This window comes from Theobroma umbraticum, unplaced genomic scaffold, assembly GCF_002168275.2.
Source record: "Theobroma umbraticum cultivar Fairchild unplaced genomic scaffold, ASM216827v3 scaffold_50.0, whole genome shotgun sequence".
Lineage (NCBI taxonomy): Eukaryota > Viridiplantae > Streptophyta > Magnoliopsida > Malvales > Malvaceae > Theobroma > Theobroma umbraticum.
The window spans coordinates 8,617,512-8,636,689 of NW_018397261.1; the positions used below are offsets into that span (position 1 = coordinate 8,617,512).

The 19,178-nt window shown below is 35.8% G+C and overlaps 1 protein-coding gene across 1 annotated transcript; it reads right to left on the reverse strand.

Annotated features, from left to right (window-relative positions):
• Positions 1-1,034: 1,034 nt before the first annotated feature.
• On the reverse strand, positions 1,035-18,347 carry AIR9 (Outer arm dynein light chain 1 protein). The gene is made up of 38 exons (XM_021429872.2): positions 17,838-18,347; positions 16,408-17,276; positions 15,619-15,690; positions 14,984-15,049; positions 14,790-14,861; positions 14,629-14,694; positions 14,458-14,520; positions 14,287-14,352; positions 14,107-14,206; positions 13,836-13,937; positions 13,067-13,299; positions 12,825-12,939; positions 12,408-12,528; positions 12,111-12,286; positions 11,492-11,627; positions 10,867-10,967; positions 10,712-10,759; positions 9,919-10,103; positions 9,707-9,824; positions 9,402-9,529; positions 8,932-9,100; positions 8,016-8,134; positions 7,635-7,803; positions 7,409-7,493; positions 7,232-7,305; positions 7,027-7,146; positions 6,721-6,916; positions 6,506-6,627; positions 6,056-6,263; positions 5,706-5,779; positions 5,075-5,213; positions 4,716-4,897; positions 4,203-4,358; positions 3,345-3,476; positions 2,675-2,733; positions 2,150-2,182; positions 1,922-2,053; positions 1,035-1,477 (listed from the first exon to the last, which is right to left on the reverse strand). Exons 2-38 carry the CDS (start codon positions 17,254-17,256, stop codon positions 1,301-1,303), a joined length of 5,163 nt encoding a protein of 1,720 aa, XP_021285547.1. The 5' UTR covers positions 17,257-17,276; positions 17,838-18,347; the 3' UTR covers positions 1,035-1,300.
• Positions 18,348-19,178: the final 831 nt, after the last annotated feature.

The window sequence follows — 19,178 nt, forward strand, 5'->3', positions numbered from 1 at the left end:
TTTTCTAGATCCTTTTACTATAGAAAAATCTAATAAAAGTTTGATAATCTTATTATAATTCGATGAGTGTTCAATGAATTAATTTTGTCAGAACAAAACATAATCAATCACTTAATTTTATTGTATCTTGAAAATTTATATATCGATGAATTTTTTACACACTATAAATAAGAGTTTATTAAACTATAAGAATAGTGCAAGTGCTACACTTTGAAACCATTTCTTAATTCTGTATTCTAACAAGATATAACGGATATGCCATTGCTCGATGAAATAATGCAGCAAACTGTGGGACTCTTCACGAGCCTTGATGTGCTCGCAATCCTTCTTTCCTTACCTACATTATTCATCTTCTCGCTCCTTGGCCCTGATAATAAGACTTTACTATATGTCCGGGACGAGACAAACGAGCTCAGACTGGAGCAAGCTTGAAGGATCCTCTGTTGCTACTGCTGCATATTGGGCCCTAGGAAAGAATGGATATTGATTGTCTATGCAGTGACTACTCCGATTTGGTTCTTGGCAACGCTCAGGATAAACCTAAGCTGTGCGGGTGCGCTGGTTCATTGGATTCCATCAGCTTCCGCTGTTATTAACGTAATAATAATGGGCTCAATTGATGGGGCATGGTACATGAGATTGGGAATCTGGACATTAGCCCCCCCGCTCTAACATATTTTCGTAGCATTGAATGCTTCGTGTGATGCAGCTATGGAAACGGGAATGCAAGCCGAGGCTTCTCAGCAGACAAACCTCGACGCTGGAGCATGAGGATGAATGGATATGCCATTGCTCTCCGCCTCTCCCTCTATCTCTCTCCCCTCTTTTGGGTTAAGTCAAGGTTAGATGGCTAATTGCTTTGGACAATATCCAAAGCGTTTTTCAAGCATTCATGTTGGAAAGGGTTTAGAACCGAAAGGAGTTTTTGGCTACTCGTGGTCTCTTTAAAATGTTAAAACTTTGATCCTTCCTCGAATAGGCCTTCCAGTCAACTACTTTTCGTCTGCACCAAAAGCTTACCGACGAGGCAAAAATTATCAAAATAAGACGAACTAAAAATCTTGCCAATAGAGAAGAATACTATCATTCAAATAATGAGTTACACGAAGTGAAACACCACCTCCCCCTATGCATTGAACACTGAACACTGCATGCAAAAAATATATTAAGATGGCAATGAAATATGGCACAAATGGGGACGAAAGGAGAAAACAAAAAACACCTTTGGTGAGAGAAAGCACACAGACCCAAAAACCCTACGGTTGAATGCTTTTTGATGCGTTTACATTTTCTGACCAAATTATGTCTCTATCTTGAGTAGAGAATTGAGAGATGTACTATTAAACCGCTGAGCAAGACCACGGATGACAAGAACAATAACATCCCGGAGGTGTCGTGAATGCACCATGAGGTCTACTTCATTCTCGCTGTCCACCACGATCCTAAGACGACGCTGGTCATTTCGGAAAAGCTCCACCTGTCATAACCGACCTGGAACCTTTAGTTGTTATGAAAAATAAGGAATTCATAAATGAATGGCATACAATGCTCAAAGCTTCTACACTGAAAACAAATCGAATGGCCTAAAATAGCAGCATCCCTACTTTAACAGCCTAGAAATCTTCTCCTAAAATGCTTCATTTGGTGATTCAGGTACCAAAATAGGCCTACTCCTAATTACTTGTTTAGGCCATCAATTATTGAGTCTTCAAGAGCAATAATTCATCACTAAATTTTTTATTATTATTATTTTTAAGTTATATTAAAAAAAGATTCTACTTCTAGAAATTTTGAAGGTTCTTGAATAGAGTTTATCAATTCATATGATCCTATAATTTAATGGACCAACTAAAGGAGAGCAGCCGTGGATTGCCTTATCCACCAGAGACATAAAATTAGCTCTAACAAGAAACAAGCTTACATGAAAAGGAGGAGCATAGCTTCCACGTATTTCAGTAGTAGGAAATGAAGTCTTCGATCCTGGCTTCACAACCTTAACTCGTTTTCTATTAATTTCTAGGACTCTTCTCTCAAGACATCCTTCTCCTGGAACCTGCAATATAATAATGATAAAATAGATCATTTTTTTCTCTTTTTGAAATAGAATAAGCACATCTAAGAATGACAAGACAGAAAATGAAATACGAACCTTTTTTGGATTGCGGTCCTTGTCACATAATACCTGTTTCAGAGATTTAAGCAGTAAGTCGAGGAAATTGAAAAGTATAAATGAACTTTGCCAGTCCATCTGTCAAGTCAGATTGTCTAAAATTATTTTTCCCTAGGATAAGTCTTCTGGTAAATTTCTAATTAATTCCCTATTTTGGCCCCTTTATTTGGTTGTAGTACTTAACAATTTTTCTGAAATTGACATAACATCGATTTATAAAAAATTTTAAAGCATCTCTTAGGAGCTTTACAAAATTCTAAGGAATTTCCCAAACTGGTCTTGAGACTTTTGATGTTGAACGAGGGCAGACTGTTTACCTATATATTCATAGTAACAAAAGTAAAAGATGCTCCGCTTAAAAAATCCTTTTGTTATTTGCTTTTTACTATTTACCTTTTGTTTTCTTTTTTTTTTTTGTTTTTTGGTTTCTATTCATTTTTTGTCCAAAAAAAAGCAAAAGCATTATGATTAAAAGAAAGCAAAAAACAAGGAATATAATCTCACCTCAAACTTTACAGAACCAAGATCAAGCTTCTGTTTCACTTCTTTAAAAACATCAGGCTCTGCAAATTAGACATTGCCCATATAAACAACAGTATAGACACAAAGAATATGTTAAAAGTTAGAGGACAATATGTACAACAGTACAAAGCACCTGCACCATGCTGAAGTTGGCCTTTCTTGTAAGACAATGTATACTTCTAAATCATTCATGTCTAATAACTAAGAATGGAAGTATGAAAAATTATCTAATACCAGCTAAAACCCAACCAAAATATAATCTTTACGCAGAGCTCAATCAAACCACCTGATGTGAGTTTACCCAACAAGAATGTGATGAAAACTTCCATGAATAAAGAGATGGATACAATTCAGCATGTTAACTTAAACAGAAAAGAAAATTCACAATAACAAACCTTTAATTTGGCATTTTTAGAGTACAAAGTATGTTACCCAAGAAAACATAGAATTGTGCTTTCAAAACATTTTTGTAAAGCCATGAGCTGCACTGCACAATGCTCAAACAAAGTTTAGGTTTTTATTTGTCTGAATGCTATGCGACATTAATGAAAAGTTGTTCATTTGATGTCATTTTGAACATCATGGTCTACAATATTAAGACTAGTAATAGTTGTTAAGTGAAAAAAGAGTAGGAGGAGAGCCTCAGAATTACCAACTCCAATTGGCTCTGTTGATGCAGAAACAGGTTGCCCTTCAATGCCATCCTCTCTTACTGGGGTATAAATAGCCACCAACCTGTACCCCACATCATCCACATTAGCTTCATACATTCTCCCTGTTTCACCTGCAGCATCAGTCAATCTTTCAGAACATATAAATAGAAGGTTTGGAACTTGGATATTATACTTTAAATTTTCAGTTAATTTTCCTTATAATCTAATAAGAGAAGTCAAATATCTTAAGAAAAGAAGGTTAAAGCTGTCAGTGCGTAGCCAGGCACTACATACATTATATATTACTTTTCTGCAACTTCCTACAAAACAAGATCAAAGGTAGCTATTTGAACTACAATCAGATACCCGTCACTCCACTGAACTTGCTGATATGACACTGAAAACATAAGTTCTTTTTTGTGCCTTTTATACCGAATTGCAAAGTGTCACAGTGCAAGCCAATAAGTTGTCTGCTCAGTTAATATGGCAGGAAGCATATTGTTCACAAGCTAACATCAAGTTCCCACTTTCTCACAGAACGTAATGTCACTGGATCCATTTGATTCAGTAAATAAAAATGGAGGCTCAAGAATGTAACCGCAGAACAGTCAGTATCATGCTTAATAAACTAACATCAATTTCAAAAAATAATGCAGGGTTGACTTGATTATGTTTCCCCTGCATTGCTGATGTCTCTGCTTCCAAAATAAATGTTTCCTAAAAGAAAATTAAATTCTCAACTTTTGCCCAGAAACAAGGGCAAAAATAGATTCTGCTGGAATCCAATGATTGGAAACTTCAACCAACCAAGCATGCCAATATTTGAAATCCTTAGCAGGCCCAACGATTTAGCATACCTGGTATGGAGATAAGATCAGGACTGCCAACCATGGACCTAAGCCACTGAATCTTACTCTTTCCTTCTTTTCCTCCAGTATAAATGCCTTGGACAGCATATAAATTGGTGTGAAAGCCCCTTCCTTCAATCTCTAGCTTATCAATTCTAGGAATCCCTGAATATAAAGAGACCTTCAGTATCAAATGCAAAAACAGATGAAAAGAATAACTCACTAAAAGATTCTTAATATAAAAACAACAGCACTAATAATTCTTATTTAGGATGTCATTTGATATCTTCAATTTCTATTAAATTATTTCCTCCACCAACGCAAGCACCTGTTTTACCTGAAGAAGAGTTTTATCCTGACTTAAAACCGGAACCTAATATTACTAGACCTCACTCAAGATGATTCTGACTTTATGACCATTTCATTCCAAAGTGAAGATAAATTAGTGAAAGAGCTATAATCATACTAATTTCTTAAGCAAGAGAAACTTTTCCTCTGGAGTGAATGTGAAATTCAAATAACCTGGCAATACAGAAGCAGTCTCAGCATATGCTGGCTCACTTGACCTTCCAAACACATCAGTCACAATACATTCACATCTTAGGCATCTACCAATGTCCTCAAACCGAACTTTGAAAGAGCAGGAACGTTGTGAAGGTAAAGGCTCAAAGGATTTTCTATCTCCTGTTTCTGATGAAAAGAACCTGCAGGATCCCTTATGTCACATTTAAAACAAAATGAAATAGCAATCGCTGATATGAGAAAACAAAAAAGTATTTTTATTGCATTGTTTATGTTCTAAGCTTTATAATGCTTCAAATTGATTCCCTTCACAATTGAGGTTCATGTTAAAAGAGTTCATGGTGACATGGAGACTATACCATTGATAGTGGACATCTTTCTTGTACTTGCTCCAAACACATTGTTGAATTTCACTTTTTGGAATCACTTCAACAGCAGTTAGTACATCACCTTCTATTGCCTTTCCAGTGAGTGCGAGCATCTCTACTATTGGAACCTCTGAAGGGCAGGAATTTTTTCAAGTCAAATGAAATAATGTTTTTCAAGCTGCAGAAAATAAATAAATATATATTTTGTACTTAGCATCAATTAGGATGTGTTCAAGTGTAAGGGGAGGTTAGAGGCTTGGATTGTAATTCTACGATTGAGTGGTAATACTCTCCTCTCATATACCAAAAATATGCAAGAATACACTGGTTGCTGATACGAACATCTACAACTTAGTTAAATGAAATGAATGTAACTCGTCAAGTTCACGCCTCAGTGGACAGGCTTGAAATCATAACTCACATAATTGAAGCTGAAATATACAAGGGCAACAAGGCAGCAGGACTAGACCAGATGGAACAGGAGATGCAAGTAAAGAAGAGAATACATAACAAACAAATGATCTTCTTGATGAGATGAAAATTCCATATCTTCTTGCCCTCTACAGAAATAACTATCTCAAACAATGTTTCCCTCCCCAACAAAGGCAAACGTTTCACTTACCAGGGAGAACAATTTCAGTTGGTTCAGACAGCTTAAGCTCTCCAACAACTGAATCTGAACGAACTGGTGTGTACCTGAGAGAAGCATTTCACAGCTTAAAATGAACATACAACTAAATGTAAGCAATAAGGCTTCTAATGGTTTGGATATTAAATTTAGAAGGGTTAAAACACTATTTTCTATGTAAAGAAAAACTCAATACATGATCCTGACATTCAACAAATTGCTAATAGAAACAAACAAGACAATAAGCAGTCAAGTTTCAGGAAAATTATTTGGTAAGGACCAGATAATACTTTTCTTAGAGAATATCTACCCTCCTAGTAAAAGGAGTATAATGGAACACTAACCCAAACAACAAACGGCTGTTGTAATCTGCATCAGTAACTTCATAAGTTTTACTGTTAGCCCCATTGATGAGAATGATTGTTCCATCATTAGTTTCTCTGTACCAACTAAAGAGACTTGATCCCTCATATCCACCAGAATATTCTCCCTCCCCAGAATATAGCCCTGAAGCCAGCTTCTCCACATGAACATTAGAAACTACTGGAGGTGCTGCAATATTTTTCACTTGATGTGTTAAAGAAAAAAAAGATTCAAAAAATAATAATAAATGCAGCATCTGCATATTATATGAACACTCAACCATTCAAGCTCAACAAAAAGTTTTAAACCATGAATATCATACTATGATAAGACAATGCTCCGTAAAGACTTTGGTTGGCAGGTGCACAGGTGCATGTCATTCACTATCAAGCATAAATATATGAAGTATGAGTGAAGGATGACAGATATACCTGGTATAACCGGTGAGTTGGAAATTGCAACTAATGGCTTTCCAGATCTGCCGTCAACACGAATGGGTAGCCAATGTAATGCTAAATAAGCACCCACATCTTCAAGTGATGGAGTATAAGTGCTGCCAAAGTAGCAGATCTTAATAAATGTTTATTTTATAGATGCAGAACAAAATCAAAAATCCTGGAACCTGTCACATCATATTAAAACTTACAATGTTTGACCACACATGACAACATCTTCAGAAGAACTAGATATATCTGTCAATGCCGACCTGTCTAGCTCAGTCTTTGTTCTGTACCAAGTGTACTCTCCAACACCTTCCAGTCCACCAAAATATGTTTTCTGCGGGACAACCTCCTGGTTCTCATGGCAATCATGAATGACAAGATCCAACCCCACTGGGTCCGCTGATACAAGAAACCTTTGGGTTAGGTGAGGGCAACAAGCATGGGATCCAGTGCCAAAATAAAAAAATAAACAAACAAATCAAAAATCAGCTGTTCACCATACAACTCACCAGGAGAAATTTCACCAGTTATTACACTCTTAGGATTCCCTTTGACTCCATCTTTGCGCATGGGAGTATAAACAAGTTCAATACTTCTTCCCACATCATCAAGAGTTAAATCCAGAAACTCTGGGAAGATATGCAAGAATTTCAGCCTTGCACCTCCAAATGGCTATCCAGAATATTATAATTGACATTCAATAACAAAACTCACCATGGGTACTTAGTTTCTCCTTGGCGCCATTGTTTTTCACTCTAAACCATTCATGGAAACAATCTCCCCTCTCCCTGAATCACAAACAAGAAATTCAGTTTGACATGTCTGATTACTACAAGTAGGACACAAAACTCAGCCTCATCAAAGATGATGGCATATCACCAAGCGTCTCACCCTCCAATATATGAAGCAAGGAAGCTCAGGCGCTGTCCCTCCATCATTGATCCAAGAAACTCCAGAGATTGACAAGTAGGGGGACCTGCATTTCAAATTTAATTTTCAGTTTACATCTATTTCCATTATTCAGAACTGAAAGAGGTAACCCAATAGGCAAACAAATGAATGAAGAAAAACAGCAAAAAGAACATTTTAGAAAAATCTCAGAAAGTTAACTCCATACCAGCGACTATAGGTCCAATTTGTTCAGAAAGAACAATGGGACCACGAGCCCAATCACTTCTCACAGGCTCACATGAAACTGAAATAAAGAAGCCAATATCATCAACTGACAGCATATATGATGAGGCACTGGCACCCCTAATCTCACATTGCGAACCATCTGAACTAGTCTGCAGATACAAATTCTTGATTAATAAGTCACAGAAAGAGCAAATAAAATTCTACAACGCAACAAACATGAAAGAAGTGTAATAAAATTTCACATATTTCAGCTTAGAAAACCATTAAGATCTTTCAAGGGCTTTACAAGCAATGTTTCATACATACTGCATCAGAGTAAGAACAAGATAGAAAGTCTACAGAAAAACAGTCAACTAATTACCCGGAACCAGCGAAAAACTGAATCTCCCTCTTCACCACCCCAGTACTTTTTGTCAACACTCAGAATAGTTCCTTCAACAGCATGTCCAACCATCTGCAAAGCAAGTAATCTCGGGCTTCCTGATCATAAGAGGCACTCAGCATAAGAATAAAATTAAGTTGTTCCAAATTTAACAACCATAAATTCACCACAATAAATTCTCCTTTAGAAGCAGCACAAGACAAGCAAAAGGGCTTTGTTGACAGGGCAAAAGAAACAAAGATTACTCCATTATTAAATTGCAGAAAGAAAAACAAAAATGGATATCAGACATGCAAAAAAAAAAACGTGTACTTAAGTGCATTCTAGATTAGACATGTCACAAAGTGGATATGGAACATGTATTTACTATGCTTGCCACCAAAGGCATATTATAAGAATCGCATATTTGATAGTAAAGCCACCATAATTATCCAATACAAGTTTATTCGTGCATCCTTTCTAGTAAATAGGGTTATTTTTGCAGTATGACAATAAGGAAAATGTACTAAGTTAGAGAAGACATAACTTATAATGGATTTCAGAAGAAAGCAATATATTAAGATGGTGGCTACATTCGAAATGCTCATTTGAATCAATCCAAAACACTCTAGACCATCTGGCTAAAATAAGCACAAAGCCATCAAGTAGATGAAACTGGGTACAAATGAGACAATCTTACAGTCCTAAATAACAAACTTCTCTCAAGTGTCACTTTCTCCAATTCAACAATCATTCTCTAAATAATGTAAACGATTACAAAATACCTTTTTCCAATTCCACTACAAAAGTTCAACTAGTTAAAATTTAACATGTTGGAGGAGGAAAGAACAAGATAGAATATGATTATGCATTTAAATTTTAAAAGATAAATGTTGAGATAAAGATAAAAATTTACCAGGACGAACACGATCCTGTCCCAAGCAAGTTCTTGGCTCACCTACAATCCCATCATCCCGTACTGGGGTACACTGAAAGGAGATGAATTTACCAATCGCATCTTTGGTTACGCGATACTGAAGAAGCCCTGAAACCTCATGAATCAGAGCACCAGTGTCATTTTCAACCTACAGATTCCAAGAACATATAAGTTAGTACGAGCAAAATTCATGTACAAACTTATGTTTGAATGCATCTAATGCCTTTCTCTTTTCTTGATATTTGGGTACCATGTTTTTTGTATCTTACTCCCCTTTTTTTTTCTTTTCTTCTTCTTCTTCGTAATTAGAATAGAATCAAAAGATTAAAAGAGTTTCACAAGAAACTTAACACATTTAAAACATCAAACTTAACATTGGAAGTAAACTCAAAACCATTTTGCAAAGTTAACAAAACCCGATGAGAATCCTAGGTAACAGAAATATATACCTCATGAAGGTACCAAGTGTATACACTCTTTCCTTCATGACCCCCTATATAGCCATATGATGCTGTCAGTATACTGCCTTCAGTATAATCACCCGTGATAGATAAGAAATTTAGGCTGGGGGGAAGAGCTGTAATGAAAAGCATATAAACATGCACATGAATCAGATAAGTGACTTATGGAAACCAAAAGGACAAAAAAGGTTGAGATCAAAGCACTAGTTAATACTTTAACTAGACGTCCCTTATAATTCTCTTCCATTAAAATCCAACATGAAAAGTCCAGAAATAGGAAAACGTTTACTTACTCTCCACTGCTCTTTCCGATATAACATATACTGGTTCACCAGATTCACCATCAGGAGTCATTGGGGTATATTTTGCAACAATATGATAGCCAACTGCTCCTAAGGGTATTCGGAATGCCTAAATAACAGTTTGGCTCAAATAAGAATTTGCATCAAGAATACAAGTGCAAAGATAAGAGACTACATGCGCAGATGTTTTAATCACCACCTACCTTCGCAACCTTGGACGTGCTCATTGCTTCAAGGTCATTCTCACCATTGAATGTCGAAGAATTTGTCTTAAACCATTGTACCCTGCTTGAACCTTCAGTACCTCCAGTGACTGTACCAGTCACAGTAACCTTACTGTTTTCCCTCAAATCACCAATTATCTTAACATTTGTTACTTTCGGTGGAGCTGGAAATTTAAAAAATAAGGCCTCAAAACCAAAGAAATTAAGAACAGGAAAGCAAGTGTGCAATTACACATCATGCAGACAAAGAATTAATTGTCTACTATACGGATGGTAAACAAGGACTGAAATCTCAATATCATAGCTAAATTTCTCATCCCAAGTAGGAATGTCATATGAATAAGATAGTAGAGCACAAATAATAAGCAAGCTGGAAACGTAAGAATAGCTTGAAATCAGTATAAACAGATAACAGTACCTCAACATACAAATAAAAATATTTTAGGGTAGCATTCAATAAGTCTGAAGTCAAAGACAAGTGACAAGTTTCCAGAAATATTAGAAAGGAGTACTACTGCAATTGTCCTTTACAGTAATGATGATAGAGAAGGTGCCACAGTTTGCAGCAGACTTTTATTTTATTTTTAACAGGTTATGCATGATAAAGAGGGTAAGAATCCACTCCTAAAAGCAACCTGAGATTTGCTCATAAAAAATAAATTAAATCACTACGATATCAGTTTCTCAATTACTAAAATTTTTTAATAATGGATCTACTACCAGTTTAATAAACAAACAATGATAAGAGAAACATAAACATATATGGGCATACCTTGCCTCACTGTACCAGAGACTATTGACATAGATTCCCCTTCCTGTCCTGAAAATTGAGAATACCACCACATTACTATACGATTCAAGGTTCCTCGATGGTAAACGAGCACAAACGAGCACGTAAAACTTCAAAACAAGGAGGTGTGGACATACCCTCAAAGTTTATAGGAATATATGTGAAAGCCAAGCGTCGACCAACATCTTCTTTGGTCAAAGTATACTCAGATGTACCACTTGTCACCAATAAAAAGTCTCTGTCAACAAATTCCAGTAAAAGGAAGTGTGAAAAACTTGACTAAAATAATGTAGCAAAACTGCATGAAAAGAAAGTTTAGAAAAAGTCTCTAGAAATAATGTTATAATCCAATCATCAAAATAAGGTAATTCTTGAGAAGGTATTTCCATACAGCAGAAAGAATAACTCAAACACAAACATAAGAGAGCCTAAGTGAACAATGAAACCATATGAAAATAAGGCAACATAACAAACTGTACATAATTTATATTAAATATGAAGATAGATGGAAAGCTTAGGAAACAATTGTCTAAAAACAATCCAGCCATCAAGATAAAGAAGTGCTCATGACGTTATCCATACACAATAGAAAAAAGAGCTGTGTGTGTGTAAGAGGAATGCCCACAACAAATATATATAGAGAGAAAGAACACAAATGATCAACAGTCTGTAAACAGAATGAGATTAACTTCAACAATACAATAGGTGAAGAATTTTATGTACTTATGTACTCATTGCAGTCATAGAACAAAGTGTACTAACCCAGTCTCCTTATTCTCACGTAACCACTCAAACTTGCTGGGACCCTCTCTTCCTCCAAAGTAATTGCCAACTCCTCTGATAACATTTCCTTCTACAGCATCTCCAATAATTCGGACATTACTGACGGACGGAAGAGCTGCAAGCATGATCATAATCATTTAAAATTGAAATTGCAAAATCGGAATTGAAACAGAATAAGAGGAACAATAGGGCATATGCTTGCCATAACATCTAATTGCAGTCCTCAACTTCGAATCTCTTTGTTGAACTGTAAAAACAATGGAACAGATGACCGGCCTCAACAGAAATGTAAACCTAAATCTAATCACAAAGATGCCAAGCCTTCAAGAAGACATCGATGTCTTTGAACATTGACCCAACAAAGTATAATGTGCAGCTTACATGCATACAACAATGTGAATCAGCTGATACAAATCCAAACAACTACTATAGAAATCACATACAACTAATATAGAAATAAATTATCTGCCAGAGAGTGAGAAAGCATAAATTAAAAAATTGTGATGCAACCAACCAACTTTAGCAATGGATTTAAGAAACAAAAGTAAATTAAATCAAAGCTGGAAGAACAAGATATAGACAGATTTTGCCCACACACCCGCTTTTACAAAATCAGTATACTTATATTGAGGCTCCCCTTTAGCACCTTCCTCCGTGACTGGTGTATACATAAAGACCAAACTGGAGTCAATGTCATCTATGGTCAATCGATACTCCTCATCCTCTGCTCCAGTAATTACCACTGGGCTGCTGTTCCACCTTCTCCTTAACCAGCTGAAAATTGTGGACAACAAACAAGTTATCCGTATAGTTTCCTTCAAAACGAATCCACAAGCAAGCATGTACATTTATCAGTTTAGACAAGTCCTGAAACCACTTTAAGTGGCATTTGTACCTAGCAACACCCTTCCCAGGAGTCCCGCCACACCATGCAACCTTAGCATGACCCTTGATTATGTTACCTTCCACCAGTTCCCCGTGTACTTCAAGGTTTACAACCTTCGGAATTCCATTCCCTTCACAAGGCAGAGAACTACGCTTTAAAAGTGGTGAATATAAGACTGATTTGTACAAAATGATTAAACACACTGACAGTGTGCATGTGCATAGACATCCCACAGACATGCATGGAGATTCTGCTATCTGCATGCACACTCACAAAGGCATATTGCAAAACAAAGAAGCAAATTGTATTTTTGATGTGAATCCTTAATTACGATGTCAAAAAATCACCATTAAGCTAACACATGTTCGAAAGCTAAATGCCATATAGACAAGAAAAAACTTAATAGCTACAGGACGTAGGGTATACCTCGTGCAATTGGGGATGATATGGCAAAAATTGGAGGATACTCGGTTTGCCCCAAAACTGGAGTACATTCCACTTTCAAAAGTTTACCTATGTCGTCATGCTTTGGCCAGTAAACCTACTTATTACATGATAATATAATAGATTTGGCCCAAAAAAAAAAAAGAAAGAAAAAGATGCCATTATAAGCCACAAGATAGAAGTATTAATTGACCAAAAAAGATTAACGCACAAGAATCAATCACCTCTTCATCAGCATCAGGAATAGCAATGAAATTCGAAAGTGTTCTCTCTCCCAAAAACCATTTATACTTTAAGATTATATCTGGATCAGTGCTCAGCATGCTCTCCTGACCAAAAACAATGTGGCAGTGACAAGCATCCTCTTCAAAAGGTTTGTCAATGGAGGCTTCTTTAAGCAGATATCCAGGAGGAAAATGATCCTTCCATTGCTCAAACAGGAAGCGAAATGTTGAGTCTGCTGACAAAACCATACATTAAAACACACAACTTCTACAGGAGACCATGTATGATTTTTACATGCAATTATCCCCATGCAGAATACTGAGTTAAATCCAGCAATCCTAAACTCAGCCCATATGCCACATATGCTTTAGGATAAACTAAAAAGCGAACATTCAAGTCCATAAATGTTAGGAAAATATAAAACATTTCAAGGCCCAACTACACTTCATCTTTTTCCCTTTTCTGTTATTGCTGTAACAATATAACAACTTCAAAGAAGCATGCTTTCACAAGTACATATCCCTCCCTCCCCTTTTTTACTGCCATATGAACCTATTGCTGGAATCACATTAGTCACATGCTTTTCACAGAATGGCATTTATGCATGAAACTTCTCCTAAAACAAGTAGCATCATGTACTTGACAAATTGTGCATACTGTTAACTGTCCCAACGATGCAATGAAAGCTTGATACACTATTGAAACTATGGCTATTAGCAATAATTTGCAAAGGAAATGGTAATAGGGAGTGTGTTACAAAATACAAACCAGCTGCCTGCTCTGGACGGCAAAACTCCCAACCATCCCTGATGCACAAAGCTGTATGTGCAGGATAACGCTTTGCAAATGACAGCTCATCTCGGGAAAGATCTATGAGAACATCCCATATTAATCACAAAGGGCATTGAAGCAAACTAACTTATAGAAAGTAAAAAACAATGTTTCTCTCTCACTTAGAAATAGTTAATGCATAGAACAACAAAAGAAACACTCTGCAATTCCCTAAACCAATAAATAAATATACCAAAAATAATAATACCTCTATCATTAAATTTCTTCAAGGTAGGACCAACAAGCAAAATGGAAGCTGCTTCCAGATGAGGCATCTTAAGTACAGGGTTCTCCTCCACTCGCAAATGCTGCACCACAGCAGAATTAGAGAAGACATTATGATGTAGCATACACCAGTTCATATTACAAACTCATGGCACTAACCAACCTCAAGGACAGGAAGATAAGGAAAACCCTTTAGAGTTGATATTCTGTTTTTGCTGGCAGCTAAAACCTGTGCAGGAAAATATGAAACATATTATACCAAGAGAATACAATAGACATGAAATTATATGAAGAACAACCAATAATAGGCAAACAATCAAAACAGGAAACAAACCTGTAATCGAGGTTGACTTGCCATCGAAAGAGACTTCAACTTGTTTTGAGCAACAGAGAGAAACTAGAGAAAAAAGGGAAAAGCAAAAAATGAGCAAATATTTAGAAGGCCATAATAAAATGTAAATTATGAAACATGATCATCAAAATAGATACTACTTTAAGAGCTCACCTCCAAGTTAGGAAGCTGAGGTAAGCTAACAAGTGAAGTGATTTGGTTGCCAGCAAGATATAATTGCTACACAAGCAATAAATATATCAGGACCTTAATGCATGGAGGACACCAACATTCACTCTTGGCATTCAAGAATGAAGTATGCAAGAGAGGCAAACCTGTAGAGCTTTGGAATTCTCAAGAGGTTCAAATCCAGGCCCTTTAAAATCATTAAAGCTCAAATCAAGAACCTGGAAAGAATTTAGTCTAAAATCAATTACCAAGTTAGTCATAAATATAAATATAATAAATAATTTCCGACGTGTATTTAGGTGTGTGAGAGACAAAATGTGTAATTCACAAATTAACAAACCTTCACTCGTGTCAATATTTCAACTCCTTCCAGTGTTGATAAGAGATTGTCTCTGAGATAAACAAACTGCCCAATAAAAGAATTAGTAGAAGGAACAATAATAGGAAATTCAGAAAAACTTCTCAAGTAATATTCTATTCTCATCACATAGGCCTGCCAACATGAACAACAAATATAACCATATGAACTTATTTTACTTCAGTTCCTAAGTTGCTTCATCTGTGCCTCAAACTTATATTCTAGATAATAATTATGAGCACACAAGCTTTACAGTTATACAAAGTTGTAGGAATCAAAATTTATCCGAACATTAATAATAAATTTAGAATCCAGGCTCTCAGTCCCTACGTCAAGTAGTAAGCATGTCAAGTTCTCAAAGTTCTCAACAAATGGGATCTTAAAATGGAGAATACCCCAAACAATGGAGCAATATGTAGAAGCCACACACTAGCAACCAAAGGGCTAAGTGTCTTATCAGACCGTAATTATAAAGAAGTTCCAGAGGGCTTTTACAAGCGGAAAAAGAGAGAGAGAGGAAATTGTCTGAGATGGTGAAACACTAAATGACATAAATAAACAACATTTGATTAATGGGATGGATTTATATTAGTAAATCTGATAAGGAATTAGTTTACCTCTAGGTTTGGTGACAAGTTCAAGCCACTAGCATTGAGGCTGCGCACTCTATGGCCCCTAAGATCCAATCTCTGACAATGCAATGGGGAAACAAAACAACTGTATCAAATAGAAGCTTAGCCAGAAGAAATATGACATTTGATGAGTAGTTATCTAAACAGCCATAGGAGAATATAAATGCGTGCGTGTGTGTAGGTAAATTTACAAACACAATCAACGAAAAGTAAAACGACTTCAATAACAGCGTAAAGGACTGGCAGATATCCACTTGGGGAAAATGGGTTAATCAGCTCATCTTATCCATGTCTAGGCTATAGTTTTGGTCTTCCTAGTATGAGCAACAGTCAACTATTCATGCATGAGGAAATCAGCAAATAAGTGATGTCCCTAAAACATAGTTGATTCAATAATGAGTTTTTCTTACTACAATTATTCTTACAATGGTCACTTTACTATAAATCCTATAAAGCAGACTAGATAGTTCCACAAGCATATCAAGGATTACTATACCAGTTTTCCAGAATTGGGACCAAACTTAAGGTGTGGCAAAATCCAATTGTAAAGTATTCATGTCAAAATCAACAGAAAAAGCAACGTCACTGAAACATATTAGGTTCTTTATTCATATTGTTAATGCACATATTAGGTTCTTCATTAACACCAAATCCTAGAAAGCAGACTAGGTAGATCCAGAAGCATACCTATGATAACCATGTCTAAATTAGGCACAGAGTTAACAATATTGATGCATACCATCACACATGCTCTGCTGTGACAAATATTCTTACCACATCATCACCAGCTTTGATCTCCACCTGTGGAAGAACAATGAAACGTGAATCTCTACTTTCTGGGGTGGCTGCTTTCTTCCGCCCAGATAAATTAGAACTCCTATCCAGAGATGATGACAAAGACCCGGCTCTTAAACCACTCGAGACTGGAGATGACCTAGCAGTTGGAGAAGAAACCTTTGAGATTGTCTTTCGCCTTGTGCTACTGGCAGTGCTGTCCAGTGATGAAGAAGTAATCTTTTTGAAAGAAGAAGAGGTTGATAATGCAGCCTTTACTGTAGACTTTCTCACAGTCTTTTGTATACTCGTATCAGATGCAGTCGATGTACTTAAGCGTCCTCGGAGCATCTCTGGTGACACCGGAACCGATTTCCTAGTCTCTGAAAGGTTTGCTCGAGATGTGGGTTTTGTTGCCACTGAAGGCAGCGAGCTTCTTCTGAGTTCTGGTAGGGACCGCCTAACTGACTCAGTAGCTGAAGTAGTGGTGGGTTTCCTGCCTGCAATCGTATTAGCATTATTTTGCTGTCTTGCATTAGAGGCTGATGACTTCTCAGGCACGCCCCCAGTACTGTTTCTTCTTATCGCCGCAACAGAATTTGATGATCGCAATGAAGAAGCTATAGTTGATCTGGCAAAACTTGAACTTAATTCAGATCCATTTCTAGTATCACTTCTCTTTCTGGTTGAATTCGTCAGTGCTGAGACTTTTGACTCTGCTGCTTCACTGGATTTCCCAGATTTATTAACCTTTTGCACGCTCTCTGCTGGACTTGCGGGGACCTGGTTCTCCAAATTTAGGGGCTCTTCCACCGGATCTTCACCAGGTTGTGCTTCGGGGTCCTCCATTTTAAGCTACAACGCTAGTTCTAGCAAATCAAAAACAAATGCGTCATTCAACTCCGCGAAAGTTCTAATCAATAAACTCAAGATTGAAACTTTCCCACATTGTTGAAACGAAAGGAAACTAAACAGTCATGCATACAATAAATTTGCTGCTCATCTATCTTAATTGAGCTTCCTTAACCAAAACAAGTTAAATTCCCCGTTGCTTCAAAAGCAAATTAAATTAAATAAGTAACCAAATTCATTCTTAAATTTCATTTTCTTCGTAATATGAAAGGTGATTTGGTGACCGACAAAACATGGTTAAAAAAGAAAAGAAAGCAAAAAACAAGCATTGACTTTAAACGTTCACAATGTTCACTCACTGTAACCACTGTTTAAGTTAAGGTGTCTCTTTCACTGCTTTAAAACCAAACCGAATACATTAATAAAGTGAAAAAAAAAGGGAGTCTTTTTCCTTCCCACTTCCCTAACTTTTCTTGGCTACCAAACGGATAAGAATGCAACCAAAACCGAACCACATTACGCCAAACAAAATTCAAAAATAAACCAAAATTAAAAAACTTTTTAAAAAAACGACTTACAAAGTGCAAGGTTCAGCAGATAAGTTTGGTATGAATATTATATAAAGAGAAAGATCATGCTTGGATCTAGCAGAAAATGCAGGTTCTTTAGCTAAATTTGAAGCGTTTTTACTCGATCTGCTAGGGAGAGTGTGTTAAGAAAGAAAAAGTGGACGAGGAAGAAAAAAGCAAAATGTGAAAGAAAAAGCAAAAAGAAAAAGAAGAAAAAAAAGAGAGAGAATCTTTATGGTCTTAGCTGAATGCAAAGCAATGTAGATCTGGTGAAGGGAAAGTACGAAACAGTTCTAGAAAGAAATTAGTACCAATTACTATTAGGGTTCTTAGATTTTAGCAGAAAATAAGAAAAAGAAGAGATGTTGGTGAGAAATGGGCACAAAAAGCAAAGATAAAAAAGGTAAAGTAGGAAAGAGAGAGAGACAAAGAGAGATGGAGGAGTTGGAGAAGATGAGCTGAAAGAACTAGAAAGAGAGAGAGAGAGAGTGTGTGCGCTTGTTTTGTTGTCTTTAAATTATTTATATTTTTTGAAAAATGTTTCTATGTGATTAAATAATTGACGCCACATTTTGAAATGGCGGAAAATAGTGTTTGAAAAATCCTGACGAGTTCACTCACTCGGAACTCCTCCTCCTGGGTTAAAGATTCTGACTCGAATCTGTTTCTGGATAATACGTTACTTTAAAATAATTTTTCCTTCCATTTTTTGGAAAGGGCTATTTGAGACCATACAAGGAGTGAGTACTGGGTGGATTTAGTTATTTGGGTCTATTCACTTTTAAAATTTTGAATATTTTGTTAATCAAATTCTCCTACAAAATAATAGAACTATATTTAAAATTAAATTTAATCAATTTATTATTTTTATATTTTAAATTATAAATACTTAAAATTAATCAAAATAATTGAATAAATTAAATTCAATAATTTCAATCTCAATGATTTATTGGAATCCAAATAATCCTAACCTAACAAAGTAAGAAAAAAACAAAACAACGTCTTTAATTATATAATAATTAAAAACATTATACATGTATTGTAAGCTTTTTTTCATTATTAAAGGTAACTTTTAATAATATTATTCATGCTTACTTTTTTTACAATAAAAACTTGAATTACTATGAAATAATTATAAAAAAATAAAAAAAAACAACTGATTCCAAGAATTTACGCGCCTATGAAATAAAAGAAACTATTGATATTTAAGGTAAGAAAAAAAACATTCAAACATTTAGTTCATTCATCGATTTTTCTATTTAAAAAATACAATTTGAATTTTTTTAATAAAAAAAATTTAAAAAAGGTGATTAACATTAATAAATATAATTATGGTTAATCAATATTAAT

What these genes read in the sequence shown, in the direction of transcription:
- AIR9 (XM_021429872.2), bottom strand. Translation starts at nt 17,256, where the DNA reads ATGGAGGACCCCGAAGCACAACCTGGTGAAGATCCGGTGGAAGAGCCC. An exon ending in CTCTGGTACAGTGAGGCAAG is followed by an intron (nt 10,104 to 10,711) that starts GTATGCCCATAT and finishes TTAAATTTCCAG; the next exon opens with CTCCACCGAAAGTAACAAAT. An exon ending in AAAGATGTCCACTATCAATG is followed by an intron (nt 4,898 to 5,074) that starts GTATAGTCTCCA and finishes GGGATCCTGCAG; the next exon opens with GTTCTTTTCATCAGAAACAG.